Source organism: Choloepus didactylus, chromosome 21 (assembly GCF_015220235.1).
Source record: "Choloepus didactylus isolate mChoDid1 chromosome 21, mChoDid1.pri, whole genome shotgun sequence".
Taxonomy (NCBI): Eukaryota; Metazoa; Chordata; class Mammalia; order Pilosa; family Megalonychidae; genus Choloepus; species Choloepus didactylus.
The window spans coordinates 2205280-2224798 of NC_051327.1; the positions used below are offsets into that span (position 1 = coordinate 2205280).

General features: G+C 43.8%; 1 protein-coding gene and 1 pseudogene across 2 annotated transcripts in view; one reads left to right on the top strand and one right to left on the bottom strand.

Moving 5' to 3' along the window:
* Nucleotides 1–14122, top strand: part of COG7 (component of oligomeric golgi complex 7) — a 106729-nt gene extending 92607 nt beyond the window's left edge. For both annotated transcript variants that reach the window (XM_037814448.1, XM_037814449.1), the window contains 2 exons: nucleotides 10929–11072; nucleotides 13735–14122. In XM_037814448.1, coding sequence (XP_037670376.1) covers nucleotides 10929–11072; nucleotides 13735–13901 — 311 coding nt within the window. In that variant the 3' untranslated portion in view covers nucleotides 13902–14122. The remainder of the gene's footprint in view (nucleotides 1–10928; nucleotides 11073–13734) is intronic.
* On the bottom strand, nucleotides 5063–5832 carry LOC119517988 (annotated as a pseudogene).
* Nucleotides 14123–19519: the final 5397 nt, after the last annotated feature.

Consider the following 19519-nt stretch of genomic DNA (forward strand, 5'->3'; position numbering starts at 1 on the left):
CCTGACTCACTTAAATTGTTTTCGAGTTCACTGATTCTTTCTTCTGCCAGCTCCAATCTGTTGTTGAAACCCTCCTGAGTACTTCTTATTTCAGTTATGGTGGTCTTCAACTCCAGTAATTCTGTGCAGTCCCTTTTTAAAATTTTTGTCTCTTTTTCTAAGATACTCATTGTTCATTATTTTTTCCTGATATCCTTTAGTTCTTTCTCTGTATTTTCTTTCATCATTTAAAAATGAGCATTTTTAAGACCATTTTTAAAAAGGCTCTGTTTGGTATGTGCACATTCTGGTCCTCTGGATTGTTATCTGTGAGAAACCAGCACTATTCCTAAAAAGGAATAAACGCTAACCCGATTGTGGAGAAGAAAATAATTTATTCGTGATCTTGCAAGAACGGGGGCCCAACCAAAGTGTGGGGGTTGGCGCACAGAACAGTAGACTCAGCAGTATTTATTCCCTACACCTAACCTCAAGTCCCTCCCCTGTTTCTCCAGTAGCTGGTTACGTCAGAGGTTACATTCTATTTGACAAGCCTAACTAGCCCAACAAATTTGAAACATGCAGCCCACCCAAATTGGAAACATTTGAAAAAAGTCTCCTGCACAAACTCCAAACATTTGAAACAAGCCTCCACCCCTCTTTCCTTTGTTTACCTACAGAGCCAGTCTGAGCTAGTTTGGTAACAACTTATGAAGCTATGTTAGGAACTTCTACCCCTGAGTCTCCACCTTGCAAGGATAATAGATAGTGGGCAGATAAACAGGTGGACCGACTGTGGATAGTGGGTGAATAAACAGGGGGACCAACCATGGACTACAGTTTGTCTTTTTAACCTTCTGCCAATTCCTGAACTACCTCACCCCACCAGGCATGCTTATCCTGTGTGAAAGCTAAACTTAATCTAATTCGCACGTTATCTTCTTCCTTTGGATGGGCCATCATTTCCTGTTTCTTTGTTTGTCTTGTACTCTTTTGTTGCACACTGTACATTTTAATATTTTAAAATGTTAACTCTGGGGTTTATTTCTTGACATGTCTGTTCCTTGATTTTGTAACCAGATGGTGATAAGACAGAGATTTTCTTGAATGTCTTCTGACAGAAAGGTCTGCCCAAGGTGAATGCATATTACAGGGTCCTTCCTGTCTTTCCTCAGCCTCTGTCTTTTCCTGGGCTTGTGCTTGTTAGTTGTTTTGGAGTTCCCTGTATACAGGAATTTGACTGCCCCCTCTATTTCCCAGGAGACTGACCTTCTCCTAGGTGTTCAAAGCACCAAACTTTTGCCCCACGCTGTTTGCCTCTGTTGTTTCTTATGCTCTCTTGAGTGTCTCATGCTGCTTTCACCTGGATGCCAAATTCTGGAAAGTAAGACACTGGAGAAGAGTTTTTTCCAAGTCAGCCTTTTCCAGCCAAAACAGGGCCAGGGACCCACCAAGGGGGCACAGACTGGCCCCAAATTGCCCTGGGGAGGGAGTCAGAAAGGGCGCCAGGAACCGCTTCCACAGCTCTCCAAATCTCAGCTTTCTTGACCTGCCCAACAAATGCAGCCCTTCAACCAACTGTCCCCTGCAGCCCTGAGGAAGCCTAGCCTCTGCTACCTTTGTCCGAGGTGGAACAATAGCCACCCTCAGACCCTGGCCCCCAGCGATCTGAAGTTGCTAATCAAAACCTGTGATCAGTGGTTGGCCATGCCTTCCCCTGGTCTGGGGAAGAGGATTTTTATGTCCGTTTCTGTCTGTCTCCAACAAACTAGCTAGGGGCTGGACCCCATGGTGGCCTCCCATAAGAGTGGGGAATGGGTGCCAGTAACTGTTGTTTGGAGAAAGCCATTTACTGGTCTTTACTGTAACTTATAAGCCTCTTCCTTCCACTCTTCCTTGGATGCTCTGCAGTGTTCTGTTGGCCTCCAGAGTTTCAAAATAATTGTTTCAGGCAGTTCCTTCCTGTTTAGTAATTGTCCTGGTTGCTGTTCTGAATGCTGGAGCATCCCACTCCACCATTTTCCCACAATCCTCTATCTCTTTTAGCCTTTGACAAGTCAAAAGGAAAAATTATTGAGGCTAAAAGAGGAATTGAGCAATGTGATCAGTAAGCTTGATTTAATCAGCACATCAAGTTTTTTTTTTTTTTTTTCGGGTAAATTTTTACCAAACCTTTAAGGAAACAGATAATGCCAGCTCTTACAAATTATTTTAACAAAGCAGCATAATATTGATACTCGCATCTGCAAAGATAACTAAACACTAGTCTCTTTTAAGACACTTGATGCAAAAAAGGACCCCTCCCCCAAAATTAGCAATTAGAATCTAGTAGTACATTAAAAATAAAACATGTGACAATCAAGTGAGATTTATACCAACCATCCTTTTTTTGCACAAATGGTAGTACATTTCACAAATTTACATTTCTATAAAATCTGTAATATGCAATACTCTATGTTATTTATTGACAGTAAAAGTAAAAGAAGAACATTAACATTGAGGAGAAAACTACTTTCAGTATGATAAAAACTTCTGGGGCGTGAGGGAGGGGAATGCAGATCTGGGAGGGGTATGATAGATGTGTATAGTTGTATCGATAATATTTTCATTCTTTAAAAGAAGATGTGAAACAAATGGCACACAAGTTTTTTTACCACAGAAAATAGACAGTCTTATCAAGTTCCATAAATTGTTACAAAAATTGATAGAAATAAAACCTCCATGAGTTTCATAGGCTCTTAACCATGAAGGATGGTCACATACTTTTTGAGAAAAAAAATAATTCTGTTAAAATTAAAATTTAAAATATGAAACCTGCTGTTCCGGTTTGCTAATGTTGCCAGGATGCAAAATATCAAAAATGGCTTGGCTTTTATATAAAGTCTTAAGGCCATAAAGTGTCCAAGGTAATGCATCAACAATCAAATACCTTCAATGGAGGATGGCCAATGGCATCTGGAAAACCTATGTTAGCTGAGAAGGCACGTGGCTGGCATCTGTTCCAGAGTTCTGGTTTATACAAAAGGGCTTTCTCCCAGGATGTCCCTTTCTCAGCTCCTGTGTGTTCTTCAAAGTGTCCCTCTTGACTGTAGCAAGCTCGCTCCTTCTGTCTGAGCTTATATAGTGCTCTGGTAAACTCATCAAGACCACTCTGAATGGGTGGGGCCACACTTCCATGGAAATCATCCAGAGTTATCACCCACAGTTGGATGGGGCGCATTTCCGTGGAAACAACCTAATCCAAATATTCCAACTTAATCAACACTAGTATGTCAGCCCCTACAAGATTTCATCAAAGAACATGGCTTTCTCTGGGGGACATAATATATACAAACCGGTACACCTGCTAAGCTAAAATATGGGTGAATATTAATATAATCTTAGCAGTAGGGAAGAAAAGACTTTGAAATAAATGAAACTATAAAGGAAATTGAAAGGTAAATGAGGACCTGGAAAAACTATACAGTAAAGATCAGAGATGACAATGGTTAATAATACCCTCATTTTATAAAAGCTCTAAGAAATCTGTAAGAGAAAGATGAACATCTCACAGAAAAATAAGTAAATATCATGAAGGCATTCAAATAATCTAAAGACATGAAGAAGTGTTTAACTTTATTAATCCTCAAATAACTAAATGAAAATAAGGATATACCATTTTAACCTATCAAATTAACTGTCTGTCTGTCTGTCTATCTATCTATCTATCTATCTATTTTTTCTATCCAGAAAGTTATGAGGATTTATGGTGGAATTCAATTTTAGAGCCAGTGGTGATGTATTTTGGGGGAATGTGAGCCAGTATAAAATAAGGAAATAAGCATGAGAAGGTTATCAGAATTACTTGTCAATTTTCAAGCACTGATCAATAGCAGTGTTTTTTTTTTTTTTAATTAAATTCAGTTTTATTGGAATATATTCACATACCATACAGTCATCCATGGTGTGCAGTCAACTGTTCACAGTACCATCATATAGTTATGCATTCATCACCACAGTCTATTTCTGATCATTTTCCTTACATCAGAAAGAATCAGAATAAGAATAAAAAATAAAAGTAAAAAAGAACACCCAAATCATACCCCCCATCCCACCCTATTTTTCATTTAGTTTTTGTCCCCATTTTTCTACTCATCCATCCAAACACTAGATAAAGGGGGTGTGATCCACAGAGGTTTTCACAATCACACTGTCACCCCTTGTAATCTACACTGTTATACAATCGTCTCCAGGAGTCCAGACTACTCCTGGAGTTTGATAGTTTCAGGTATTTACTTATAGCTATTCCAATACATTAAAACCTAAGAGGTGTTATCTATATAGGGCATAAGAATGTCCACCAAGAGTGACCGCTCGACTCCATTTGAAATCTCTCAGCCACTGAAACTTTTTCATTTCATTTTGCATTGCCCTTTTGGTCAAGAAGATATTCTCAGTTCCACAATGCCAGGTCCAGGTTCATCCCTGGGAGTTATATCCTGCATTGCCAGGGAGATTTACACCCCTGGGAGTTGGGTCCCACATGGGGGGAGTGCAGTGAGTTCATCTGCCAAGGTGGCTCAGTTAGAGAGAGAGAGAGGGCCATATCTGAGCCACAAAGAGGTACTCAGGGGGAGACTCTTAGGCATAATTACATGCAAGTTTAGCCTCTCCTTTGCAGTAACGAGCTTCATAAGGGCAAGTCCCATGATAGAGGGCTCAGCACATCAAACCACCAGTCCTAATGTTTGGGCAGTGTGTTTTTAGGTTTGCCTTAGTGTTTGTTAGGCATCACTGAGGTTAAGAAAATTGGGAATTTTTACACAAACATGATCATGCTGTCAATACCATGTAAATGGTAACTTGGTATCAATTTATATTTATATCTTATTTCGGTGTCAATACAGAATTGTATCATTCTATTGTGTGGGTGTACCAAAATTTACTGAAATCCCTGTCATTAGATATTTCTATTTTACTAATTTTTAGACATTGTAAACAATGCCTCAAGCAACATCTTTGTGCCACTATCTCTGGTATAATTATTTCCTTATGATAAAGATCCTAGGAGTAGAATTGCAAGGCCTAAGCCATTTGTAAGGCTTTAAGCTGTGTCTGTCACATCTTGCTTCCATATGAATTCCTCTGTATAGCCAGTGCCCAGGCGACAGCTTTCAGCACAGGCGCAGACAGCCAGGACACCCCAGTCAATGCTCCTGCCCAGTATGTCAGCCTTCAGGTAGTTCAGCAGTTGAGGCGTAACCCGGAATTCAAATATTCTCTTGGCAACACAAGGGCAGTTTGGAATATCCTTCTTTTCAGGGCTGTTTGCACCAAAAATCCAGATGGGGGCAATCCCGCTGCCATATCTGAGAATCTGTCCTGGTTCAAGGGCCATTTGAGTTTTAAACTTCTGGAAAATTTTATCTTCCCTGGATACATATTTTGCCAGAGAATCCAATTCTTCCTCAAGTGCTTTATCCTTGCTTTCTATAAGCTCTGAGTCGAATTCCTTTTCCAAAACTCCAGGAATACACTCATCTTCTGTTTCAGTTACAGTTTCAAATTCTGGGAAAAGAAAGTTGTGATCTGAGATTATATCACCCAAATTATCTGATATGCACAAGCCTACTTATGTCCCAGTTTCCATTCTAGGGCCTGGTGTTCCTTACTGCAGTGGTGTGCCTGGTGACTTCAGGAGCATGTTTTGGGGCCTAAGCAGCCGCAAACCCTGCAGTGATGCGCACCAGACTTTAGCTTGAGACAAACAAATTTTCCTCATTCTGGGGGAGGATTTTCAGAAGGTGGCTCATAAGAGTAAAAGTCATTTTTCCTGGGTAGCTGATTTCCTAAAAAAGGAGATGATGGTTTCATAGTTGTAGCTGGCTGTGGAAAGTGAACTGTGCAGAGAAGAGAGCAATATATATATATTTTTAAATGTGGGTATTAGTCAGGCTTATCCAGAGAGACAGAATTGATTTTATATATATGTGTGTATGTATGTATGTATAAATATTAAAGATTTAATTTAGGAATTGACTTGTGACCGTTAGGATTGGCAGGTCCAAGTTCTGTAGTGCAGACTACAAGCTGGAAACTTCGAAAGAGGTGCTTCTGAAATCTGATTCTTCTGACCTCTGTAGGGTACGCTGCACACTGGAAACTCCTATGAAGGTGAAGTTGTGTTCCCTAGAAGCTAGTTGGCTGAAGAGGCAGAAATTGTTCGTTTTAACTTCTGAAATCCTCAGTTCTGCTTTGAAACCTCCAACTGATCAAATGAGGAGACTCCCCTCATTGCTGAGGGCAATCTCTTGTTGATTGTAGAGGGATTTATATCATTAGTTCGTCATCCTGGCCTAATGATGTAAGTCCATCTACAAAATGCCTTCACAGTGACAATCAGGCCATTGCTTGCTTGGATAAACAACCGAACACCATCACATAGCCAGGTTGATATATGAAATTGACCATCACAGTGTGATTACACTTAATATTGGCAAGCATAGGGAAAGCAGTTTATATTGTACAGTTTGAATTTCTGGAGGACTATTTGACATAAGTTCAGAAAGCCTTAAAAACGTGCATACTGTTTAGATCAGAAATTCTACCACTAGAATACTGTCCTCCCCAAACAATCATGAATGTAACTATATAAATGTTCATCCCAAAATTGTTTGTAAAAGCAAAACATTGAAAAGAAAAATAAATATGAAAAAGTAGAGATTGGTTAAAAATTTGGGGTACATCCATATAGTGAAATGCTATGTGGCTATTAAAAATGATATTTTTAAAAAACATTTAATGACTTAGAAAGATTCTTAGCCTATTAAGTATGAAGAACAGGTTATAAGATTATTTATATGATATAGTTCCATTTAAGAAACTGCTTTGTATTTAAATGAAAGAAAAAAAGACCAAAGAACTTTCACCCACCACTGTAAATTAGTATTTCCACTTTGAAAACAGTTTGGCATTTTCTAGTAAGGGGAACAATGTGCATACTGGGTGTATGTCCTAGAAACTCTTCCTTATGTGCTCCCATACACATTTTTAAGGATATTCATAGTGACTTGTTGGTCATAGCCCCTGCCTGGAGACAACGCAAACGTCCATCAACAGTCAAATGGATGTATTCATTATGGTATATTTGTGTGATGAAAGTGTATGTAATATTGAAAATGAATGAACTATAGCTACACGGAAGACATAATGATTCTCATGGTCACATAATGCAAAAGAAACAAGACAGAAAGAATCCGTGCCACCAAAGCCAGATGGCATGCTGAGGGGTACTCATAATGGGGAGAGTTTGCAGAGCAGGGTAGGAGAAGTTTTACTGGGAAGCCACTGGTGGCTGCCTGTGGGGGGAAGATGGGTGTGCTCAGAGGGGCACAAAGGAGTTTCTTGAATGGGGAGGTAGTTGCATGGGCATTGATCTTATAATTGTTCTCTCAAACATATGTAATAAGTTTTTTTTTAATAATTCAATTTTATTGAGATATATTCACATACCATACAGTCTGTAATGTGTTTTATACATTCTATCATATATATGATATATTTCATGAATTAAACAAAGAGGAAAACAAAAAATAAGACCCCGTTGGTGGGACAATAAGTTGGTAAAGAAAAAGGTGGTCTCTATCAAAAGTCAAAGTAAACACATCCATTTTGACCCAGCAGTTCCCCTTCTAGGTGTTCATTCTAGAGCAATCCATGCCCATGTGTCCAGAGAGATGCACATGAGGAGAGTCATTGCAAAATTGTTTGTAATAGCAAGAAATTACAGTTATCCCTTCCACGTGACTTTCCCCATCGTAGTTTTGATATGTCATGGGTCAGCCTAAGAAATTCAGTGGGAATTTTTTGTGAGTTTTGTGGAAGCTGCCATTATGGTGTTAATGAATCGACTGTAAAGCATATCAAGAAGAAGAGAGAAGGCATTCTGCTAAGCTGTTGCTGCAGCTACACCAACAACTGCAAAGCATTTGCATAAACCATGAGATCCACATCTCTCCATCTCTCTCAAGGAGAAAGTGCAACATTCTTTTGGGTACAAGATTGTTATAAAAAAGGCATTCCAGTAGATTCTGGCATCATACAAGAAAAGGCTGAGTCCTTTTATGATTCCCCAAAGGAAAATGAAGGTGAAGGGTCTACCCCTACAGATTTTCAGGCCAGCAAAGGCTGGTTTCAACATTTTAAAAAAAGATTTAGCCTACGCAATGTAAAAGTAATGAGAGAGGCAGCATCTGCCAATCAAGGGGCAGCTAGAGTTTCCTGAAACGCTGAAAAAAAGATACATGCAGATTTTCTAGATCACAGGAGCGCTGTACCCCTAAACCCCATGATATAGAAGGGATAACTGTAGAATCAACCCAAATGTCTGTTATTCAGAGAATAGTTAAGTATATTGTGATGTACCATAATTTATAAATTTTCTTTATAAGAAGGAAAGTAGAACTATTTGTACTTATTTATAAGAGCTTCAAAGCATGTTGTTAAGAAGAGAAAAGAAAGCAAGGGGCAAAATAATGCATACAATATTATTTATGTTTTGAAAGAATCCTGGCGCTGAGCGTTTCTGTAGGTACACATGCATGTGAAGCGGTGGAAACAGGCCTGGAAGAACGCATGCCAAATGGGGAACAGCGGCCATCTCTGCAGCGGGTGTGGGAAGAAGGGTGTGAAGGATATTTCCTTTTCACCCGCTATTTGTCTTGCTAGAGTTTTTTTTCACAAGAACATATTCCTTTATAATCTGTAAGAAATATGTGTACACTAAAATGTTGATAATATTATTGAAGGGCTGAGGTTATATAGGTGATTTTTATATTCATGTGTTTGTTAATAAAATTTTTACATTTAAAACATTTTTTTAAAGAAATTTTCAGACACATGAAAGTAGCGAGACCAGTACAATGAAGTCCCAAGTACTCATCATCCACCTTCAGGAATGGTTCTTGTGAACCATTCCTCTTACATTTTTTGCTAGTGTATTTAAAGCAAATACCAGACATCATAAATACTTCGTAATGTGTCTCTTATAGATAAAGATTAAATTCATGTTTAAATTCTTTGGCAAGATAACGGCAGTGCTGTTTGCTGTTGTATCATATCAGGAAGAACATACTATCTCATTGTTCTACCAAATATATATATATGGATATAGTGAACAGGTGATGGTCTTCATTTATTTGTACATTTGTTCATTCATTCATTCATTCATCCATCCATTTAACAAATGCTTTTTGATTGCTGGCTCTGTGCTAGGCACTGGAGGCATTGTTAAGAGGGAAAAAACTCCTAGTCATAAAGTAAAATTTTAACAATGGTTGAAAACATCACTAGTTCATGAGAAAACATCACAAGAAGTCAATCTGGGTATTTCTTTTTTTCTCTCTTTTAATATTTTATTATGAACATTTTCAGACACACAGAACATTGGAAAAGATTACACAATGAACACCCATAAATAATCTGGATATTTCTAGCATTTTAACGTTGCAAATTTTGAGCAGGAGATAGCGAACAGCCTTGGCAGCTTTATAGCTGGGGCAAATGGCTTTTTTTTCGAACAGATGTGATAAGTGGAAGGGAGTTTCAGTAATCTTTGCGAGTCTTTTTCCTACACCTTTGGGAAAGGTAAAGCAGTGTGTTCAAGGAGAGTCATTTTCAGGAAAATTCAGATCTGTGTCTTAGCGGTGTTAACAAATTTTGACCAGCAGTGGGAAAGGAGGCCTTTTGGAAGCAGGGGGCATGGAGTTGTGATTCTGGGTTGAGGATGAGAGTGCAGCCCACTCCCTGTGGCCGGGATTACAGGCTGGTGGAGGCAGCTCCTGTGCTGGGGCAGCAGGCGCAGGGAGCCCCCACTTGTGGTGCATCTGATGGCCAAGTGCAGGCTCACTGACGGGTGGAGCTGCAGGAAACGCTCAGAAGAGCTAGTCCTGCTGGAGCATGGTTCAGGAAGAGGCCGCCTTCAGCTGTCTTGAAAGTGGTTGTGGCCAGATTATTCCCGAAATCAAACATAAAAGCTGGAGTGCAGCTGCCAGGCCTTCTTGAGATTTTTTTGCCTCATGCTTTTGGTCTTTTTTGCTCCCATTTCCTGTTTCTTGTCCTCTATCTCTGACTAATTGTGTCCCTGCCTGCTTAACCCCCCAGAACCTACAGAATAAAATCCAAACTCCTCCCTGGCCTGGCATGGGGGACCCTTTTTAATCGGGCCCAGTAAAGACTCGTAGCTGTATCCCCTCAACTCTTAATTTCCCAGTACTCGCTGTATGGACTCTCTACCCTCATAATAGTTACAGCCACCAGTAACTCTCAGGTACTGAGTACTGGCTGAGTCAGGCTCCACACCAAAGTCCCCACGTGTGTCCCCTAATTTAATTCCTGCAGCAGCCCTGTGAAGACAGGAATGTTGTCTCCAGTTTACAGATAGAAAAAAAACAACCCAGTCTCTGAGGGGTTGGGTAATGCCCAGAGCATTAGTGGAGGGTTGTTGGTCTTGAACCTGAGCCTCACTTCTGCTCTGATGCCTGTGTCTTGCCCACTGGCTGCCTTTCGGCCCCCAGTAGGCTGCCATCTTTCCTGTTCTCCACCTTGGCCGAGTCTCCCACCTTCTCACTTTTGGTTTTGGGTTCCTCTCCGCCCAGGTTTCCCTCCTGCTGTCCCTGTACTCTGTGTTGGCAAAAATCCTACTAGCCTGCATAGTTGGCCTCAATCCCCCGATTTATGGGGACTCTGATATTATTCAGCCTCCCCCGATTGCTTCTTTTTCTGAATTCGCATTGTATTTGGTTAATACCAGTTGACCTGAGAGCTAATTGTTTGCTTCCTGGCCTCATTGTGCACAGAGTGCCTGTCATGGGCCAGCTTATCCAGTGGGGCTCAGTACAAACTGTTGGCTGGTTAGGCTTTCCTAAGCAGATTCTGTATTTTTGTGGTGACCTCCTTCTCTCCCTTTCCAGGGGATGAACTGCCTGAGCTGGACAACGTGGCTGACAGCTGGCTGGGCTCGATTGCCAGAGCCACGATGCAGACCTACTGTGACGTGATCCTGCAGATCTCTGAGCTGACCCCGCATTCCACCAAGCAGCTGGCCACTGACATCGGTGGGTCCCCAAAGGGCCAGCAGGGGAGTGGGGGTGGAAGCGTGGCTCCTTGCCATGCAGCTGGCAGAGCCTTGCCCAGCAATCGTGTCCCAAGTCTGCCCTCCATTTCAACTCAGGATCTGGCTGTAAAGCTTGTTAAAAGTGTACATTCTCCAGGCCCCACCCCCAGAGAGTCTGATTTAATAAGTCTGGGTTGAACAACAGCCCAGGGAATTCTGACTGGCTGCCGGGGGTGAGAACCATTAAGAGGAGCTTTGGCAAGATGAGTTGAAATGAGTCATACAGTCTTAGCCCTTGCCAGGCCCTGTCTTGCCTTCTGCTCCATTTACCTAATAATTTCCCAAACTAATGTTTATAAGCTCTTACCAATAGCAAGCATGCGAGGCACTACGCCAAGCCCTCACACCCACTCTCTCTAGCACTCCTCAGAACTCCCCTGTGAGGTGGGTCCTCTTGTTTCTCTGTGTTATACTAATAAGGAAACCAAGGCCCAACAAGGCCACAGCTTGGGATCAAAGGTCTCAGAATGCCAGCCTGCCTCCCAGCTCAGCGGGGGCTTGTCTCCCCTGCTCCTGTCTGTGCTTACCACTGTAGGTCCTTGCTGCCCAGGTGCTCTGAGCTTGGGGTGCTGCTGGCAGGTGGCCAGAGAGTCTCCCAACCTCTTGGTATAGGTCTCCAGACTTGGGTGTTACAGCCTGAGGCAGCTCTCAGGGTGATCTAGAGAGGGGTGGGAGGAGCCTTAAAGGCAAGTTCCCTGGTGATTCCACTCAGGGCTTGGACCTGGGTGTCCATAGGGTCAAGCCAGGCTCAACTCCAGTCTCATGTTTTCAGAAGAAGAAACAGAAATGAGGTGCTTTCCTTTGGGCCCCAGAGCAGTTAGTGATGGAGCCAGACCTAGAACCCATTGCTCTAATTTCTGACCCAATATCATTTCCTGTTCAGCGCTCAGCAGTTGCGAGGGAAACAGCCAGCCTTTCCATCATTTCTCTGAGCTCAGTGTTCAGAGAAGAGAAATGAGGAAACAAGTGCTTCTTGGTGTTGCCTGTTAATATAGGCGGGAGCTTTGGGGAGAGAGCCTGCCAGAACCAGTGAGTGAAGTGAGATTTGGGGATTGCCCTTAAATTTGGGTTGTCTACGTTGTTTCTTGCCTCCCTGTTAAGCATCTCCTTCAGATTCATTCATTCCCTTATTTAGCATCGACTGAGCATCTCTCCCATAGTACCAGGAGTGGGGATAGAGCAGTGTATTGGACAGTTCCTGTTCTTACTGAGCTTACACTGGAAGGAAGTGAGTGAGGATCCAAGAAGGGAAGGTTAGTGTGTGAAGCTACCGAGGTATAATAATGATAAGAGAGTGGTGAGGTCTGTGGCAATGCATGCATGCCCACCTCAAAGATGTTCAAATTAAACATTAAAACATAATGAAACAAAACAAACGGCTGGCGAAATGAAAAATGTCCTGGCAGACCATGGGCTCCCAGTCTGCAGCTCCTGGCTTACCATCTTGTGGAGCTCACAGCTTTATGGACACACTTGGGAAGGAGACAGGAGCCTGTCTGGTTGGTGGGCCTTCCTAGGAAGCGGCTCCTCCTGAGTTGGATGTGAGTCAGTCGGATGGCCAGGACTGAGCAGGTACCTCCTGCAGCACTGCCCCAAGCCTGACTTCAACAGGAAGACACAAGGGAAGACACAGGCCTTGCCTGGAGCTCCAGTCTCCTTAGGGCGAGGAGACTAGCCCAGGCAGGATCAGAAAGCACTGAGGGACCTCCTGTGTGGACAGGCAAGAAGAGGGAGGAACACAGGTGGAAGCTGCTCTTAGGTTTGGGTCTTACTGGCTCAGAAAGGAGGAAGGAAAGGCAGCACCCATTTACTGACCCATGATTGATACATCAGGTGCTTTCACGCAGTGGTCCGGGTTACTTCTCTTCACTGTGCTCCCTGCTTGGTGTTAAGTGCACCAAGATGTGGAGGCAGACATGATGAGGGTGAGGGACTTCACCAAGGTCACACCCAACTGCACCCAATTTTCTCCTCCCTCTACTCATGTCTCCCACATTTGCCTGGCGGTTTAAATCACTGGAGCTGCTTTCTACAACTACAGAATCCTACACCCTCTTCTTAAGATTCTCATCCAGTTGTTCTGGAGGGGCTCAGGAATCTGTATTTCACTAGCACCCCGAGGGATTATCATCTGGGAAGTGTGTGAAACCTGCCTTCTAGCATCAGCCCTAGACTTGCCTGGTATAGCCCTTGTCTTCCTTGAGGTGTTTTTGGTAGTGGTTCAATCACACTCCTTTGTCTCCTGCCCCCTGGGTTCTCTGCAGGGTCAGTGGTACACACTGGGCAGCAGGGCTGGGGGTCCAGGAGGCCCAGTGTGGAGAACTGGCCGAGGGCATCTGCTCCTTCGGATTGGTGCCTAGAGAGCCACGTGTGTGCGTGCATGTGTGTGTGTCGCTGGGGGTGGGAATGATGCTGGTAATCCTTTATAAAATTAGAGTTCCTGGACTCAGGCCTAGCTCACAGTCAGGTTTGACCCTATTTGAAAACCCCTCTGAGTTAAGGCCTGCCTGCCAAATGCAGAGTGGACATCCAGGGTTTGGGGGTTTGGGGGGTACTGTCCACTTGGTGCTGAGCTGTGTTTGCCACCATCCCCCCCCCCCCAGACTATCTGATCAACGTGATGGATGCCCTGGGCCTGCAGCCATCCCACAACCTCCAGAACATTGTGATGCTCTTGAAGGCCAAACCTGAGGATTATCGGCAGGTCGCCAAAGGCCTGCCCCGCCGCCTCGCCGCGCCAGTGGCTGCCATGCGTGGCATGCATTACTGACCCGCTGGGCACCTGTCGGGGGTCACAGCAACGCTCCAGATGGGTTTACTCCAAAGACCTCCCAGGAATCGGGCAGAACTTGTTTTAAGAAGACTTGGTTCATTTGTGTAATTTAAAAAAAGTTGTAAATTAGAGGTGAATTATTAGAGAGGACTTTTCAGGTGGTTTTTTAAACAATGAGCTGATCTTGAAAATGGAATGAATAAATACTGTGAAATGAAGGTGGGCCGTTCTCTTGCCTTCTGCCCTTTGGTGAGTCCATGTGGGCTCTCAGGAGCCATATGGAGCTGTGGGTCTGGGGATGTGGCTGGGGAAGAGATGCTTTCCTGGAGGGAGGGAGGGAAAATGAGCTGGCCACAGATAAAGAAGGTCCGTGCAGATGTAAGTGCTGGAGCAGAAGTGGGTGCTGAGGGTGTAAGAGAGGAGGCTCAGAGGTCAGGCAGCGCTGAGATGGACAGCCCGGCTGCCTGGAGCAGAGGGAGAGAGGAAACGGGGGCTGATCATATAGGATCTTGATAAGGACTTTGGCTTTTTCTTTTTTCTTTTTTTTGAAAACTCATAGGATGACATGAATTTTATCATTTTAAAAATAGCTTTTGTATCTGTTAAGATCGCAGTTGGCTTCAAGAAAGAGAAACACATAACCAAGTGGCTTAAAGAAGGTAGAAATTCATTTTTCTCAGTAGCAAGAAATTCAGTAGTGGGTTCTGACCGATTCCTTGGCTGGGTGGGTCAGGACCGGCCTCTGGGGTCACAGCCGTGTCCCATGCTGGGTGACTCCTGCGACACTCAGGAAGAGGAGAGCCCTTGGGGGTAGCAGAGCAGCCAAGGTTTTCTCTCACCCAGGAGAGCAAGGCTCCCCCAGAAGTCCTCCAGCCGCCTTTCTCCTCGGCCTCCCCCCAGCTGCAAGGGAGACTAGGGTTGGGGTCCAGGCTCTCTCAGCCTCGGCACTATCAGCTTGTCCGCGGTGCTACTCTGTTGTAGGGTGTTTGGCAGCACCCGGCCTCCATCCTCCAGGGCCTGCTAGCCCTCTGGTTGTAACAAAAACTGTCTCCAGAAGGTGCCCGAGGGGCAAAATCACCTTCAATTGAGAAACACTGACTTAGACCAGCAGGATTTATTGCCTGGGCCAGACCCTGCTGCAGGGAAGGAGAGGGGAAGGGGACTCTGGGTTGGAATGGAACACTTAGTACCTTCCCAGGGCTGGGCTAAGCTTCGCTCTGTACCCTCTCACTTAACCTCAGACAGTCTTGGGGGGCAGGGGATAGTCTCCCCATCTTACACACAAAGAGCCAGGTTTGGAGGGGTTTGCGGAACCGTCCTGAAGCCACTCCTGACCCCTGTGCAGTGCTGGCCATGAAGGCTCATGGTGGAGACCCCTCACCCCGGGTGGACCCGCCTGCTTGACCCTCCCCAAGGGGCCCGGCCGCGGCTCACAGCTCTCCGGACCCAGCCCCTTCAGGTCGCTGGGCAAGTGTCCCGCTGTCTGCCGTCAAGGGGTTCCCACACACTCTGTCCTCACATCCTTGGAACCAGTTTCACTGGCCCCAGCAGAGCATCCACTGGGGACCCGAACCAAGAAAAATATTTTGGTTTCTCATGTGTTGGATCACAGCCTGTCCTTGGGAGGGGTTGAACCTGGCTTCAGCCTGGAAGTAGTAAGAGTCGGAAACCTAGAAGGTGAAGGTGGAAACCTCTTTGTGGTGACCTCTGTGTCGGTGGCTGTGAGCGGCAGCAGGCTGCGGAGTGAGGCAGGCGTGGGCTTGATTCTCGGCCTCACCACCTCCTCACTGTGTGACCTTGGGAAAGTCACTTCACCTCTCTGAGCCTCATTCACAAATATGAAGAGTGGGGACTATAATGTTACCTAATTCATAGGGTTATTTGAAGAGTCACTGACAGGCAGTGGGGCAACAGCACCTAGTAAGTACACAACAAATGTTTTTGGCCCTCCGGTCTTCTGTAAACTCCCTTCCCTTTTGGGGTAGAGGTGGGAATGCCATTTCCTAGGCAATTTGGGATAGAATTCATCTTTGTTTAGAATCCTATTCATGAATGCCCACTGCCTTTTGGATTTCCCATCCTTCTCCCTGAGGCCTGGGGGGCTGAACACCTTGGGCATCTTCAGTCTGTTTTCTCCCAGGCACAGCCTAGAGCTTCATTCCTGCAGGAAGTAGCCACTGCTCCTTCCTAGACTTCCTCAAGGTCAGCCCCCTTTCTCCTCCCGGGTGTGGGGCTGTGAGTCCAGAACAGTGTTTCCTCCAATTTGAGCCTGCATCAATCCCCTGGAGGGCCTGTTAAAACCCACACTGCTGGGCCCCACACAGATTTCCTGATTCAGTAGATCTGGAGTGGGGCCTGAGAGTTTGCATTTCGAAGTCCCCAGATGATGCAGTTGACAGGACCAGCTTTTGAGAAGCTTGGGCAAAAACGAAGCCTTCCTGCATTTGCCCATGAAGGTTTGCAGGCCCAGGACACCCCTGCCTGAGGTGGCGGCGGGGTGCTGAGAAGGGACGAGGGCCTACCAGACTAGTTTTTCAGCCCTAAAAGGCTCTGATGGGACATCAGGGTAGGAACGGAATCAGCCCTTCTCTGCCCTAGATGCAGAGGGAGAAGTGGCCTGTCTGCCTGACACAGAGCTGTGTTTAGAGCTGGGACCAATAGCTGGTGTCCTAAGCTTTGGGAAAGCAGGAGGCCAGAGTTACAAAGGGAGTGAGGAAGAAAGAGAGAAAATTATGCCTGCTTCTTCTCCCATTAATGTTAAAAAGCTCTGAGGCATCACTCTGCCTCTCTGCTCCTGAGAAGATGGCAGCGCAGCCACCCAAATCGGTGCTGTTTGTATGTTTGTGTAACATTTATCGATCACCCATTGCAGAAGTAGTTTTCAGCAAACTTGTAACTGATCACAATATTTCAGATAATTGGAGGATAGACAGTGCCGCAACATCCGCTTATGAGATAGGAAACCCTTCTGATTATCTAGGGCAAAATTGCATGAAGAAGCATGATATTCCTATGAATCACGTGGCCCGGCAGGTTACCAAAGAAGACTTTGCCACATTTAATTACATACTATGTATGGATGAAAGCAATCTGGGAGATTTGAATAGAAAAGCTACTGAAGTTAAAAACTGCAAAGTGACAATTGAACTACTTGGGAGCTATGATCCACAAAAACAACTTAATATTGAGGATCCCTATTATGGGAATGACTCCGACTTTAAGACTGTACCAGTAGTGTGTTAGGTGCTGCAAAGCATTTTTGGAGAAGTCACAGTAAAGCTGCATCCATTCATTGCTGAAGGCCAACAATGATTAACATCTTTACAGTGACATTCTAGGTTTTTCAGCCAATCAGTGTGTTAAAAGTGTAATGCTTCAATGAAGCTCAAGGCCACACCTTTTTTTTCAATTGACTTATTGTTTTTTTATCTTAAAAAATAATTGTAGATGTAAATCAATGTTGTGTTTGGCAGAAGAATTAATAAAAATCTTTGATTCAGACAGTTTATGGAGTATATTAAATGTTCTTAAACTGGGCCACTTATTTTGCCCCATTACAAAAATAGTGGAACAAAAAAAATAGTAGAACCACAAAATATAACATTTTGTGTGTGTTTTGTAACAATCATTTCTTTCCAGTGTTTAACCTTAAGGTACTAATACAGTGATGGCTAAGTAATTAAAACATCACTTTCATGCCCAAGTCAATATCTGAGCCCATTGAGACTTCTAAATAATCTACCTCTTTTTTAAGTAGATATGTATAACTTGACGGACAAATGTCTTCTATTTACCTATACTACCTCTCTTTTTACCCCAGTGCCTTTTATTGAGTTAGAAATCCCTAGTCATTGGAGTTCATATTGTTGATTGGACGTATTTTGAGTCTTACATACCCAGAGTGCACACTTGTATGTTAGAAGGATAGGAAAGAGAATGATTTATGGTATGAAATAAATCTTTAGCATTATTCTTTTTTTTTTTTTGAAATAAATTCAAAGTTATAGGTACAGTTGCAAAAACAATACTAACCCCATACACAGAATTCCATCATACCCTGACCCCTCTCCCCCGATAGCTCAATCCACCAACTTTAACGTGCTGTCACATCGCTATTTCTTTCCCTCCCTCCCTATCTATCATCCATCATCTATTGCTCTGTCTTCTGAACATATGAGAGCTAGCTGCACACATCCTTGAACATACACTATAATTCATGTATACACTTCCCATGAACAAGAACGTTCTTTTATGCAATCTCATTAAGTGCAGCTAAGAAGTACAAGAGATTCAACAACGATACGAAGTTACATTCTGTATTTCCTTTTCCTTGTGTCTCAACTGTGTCCCTTTGAGCTACCTGTCCTCTATCCTCCAATCCCATCCAAGTTCATCCTTGGCATTCAATTAGCATTATTCTTAATTTTTGTTTATCTAGTTTATTTCATGAGAAGTCAGTTTTTTGCTCCCATTTGGACCACCTTGCCTCTGAAAATTTATATCCAGAATGACACTGTATGTTTTATCCTATGCTCACTTTGACAAATGTGTCTGTTTTAAATGCACATATAACCCAAATGTCAAATATTACATACTGGGTTAGATGGCAAAAAATAGTTTTAAAAGCTGGAAAAAAGAGACTTGTTATGTTGAAGACCTTAAATAATACGTTAAGTGTTCTTTTCTCACTGTTTCATTTATAGGAGAATATAGGTAATTTCTGTGTTCTTTGAAATAACTATTTTCAAATTTATTTGGATATATATCAGAAAAGTTTGTTTTCAAAATCAACTGGGGAGTATAAAAATATAATTATTAAAAAAAAAAAAAAAAGAAAAGGAAAGCTCTGAGGCCACAGGATTCCTGGTCCTCCTGTAAGGTGATGTCTCTTGGGGCAGAGGGCAGCCCCAGGGTGATCACTGCTCCCTTGGGAGAAGCCGTAACCCTAAACTTCCAGGGATGGCAGGCTGTTCCCCACCCTCGGGCTGGTTCCAGACTCACATGTCTCCAGGCAGCTCTGGGGACAGGGAGCACCCTTCCCACTCCTGCTTCCAGGTGTCTCTGAACAGAACCCCTCATGGGAATCTGTAAGGGGCCACCTCGGATGTTTACTCCCAGATGTCGGTGAGCATCTCCCACCCCAGTCAGAGCAAGCATGTGACCCGGGCTGATCCATATGAGCCTCATTCTTGGGGCTTCTGCTGGGACCAGGGAAGGAGGAGCTCTCTTCCCACTGGGATTGCTGAGCCGAGGGATTGGAAGTGTGGGCTTAAGGGGAGGTTTGGGAGGAGTAGCACATGGATAGAACCGATCTGAGAGGGAAGTCAACACCAAATGAAGCCAAGATCAGGAGAAACACAAGATCCAGGTGAACCCCTGGATACAGCCATGCCTGAAATCCCTGAAATTCTATAACAAGTCAATAAATCCCTTTTTTAGCTTAAGCCAGTTTAAATGGACTTGTGACCAAAGAGCCAGCAAAAGGAGCTAGACAGTAATCAGATGTGACAATAGGAGCCTCTGGGTTCCTGTAAGGGACTGGTATTGTTACGATGATTGGCACCGAGACCCCAAGAGGGTGAATCTGGGGCCTGGCTTTGTCACTTACTAGAATA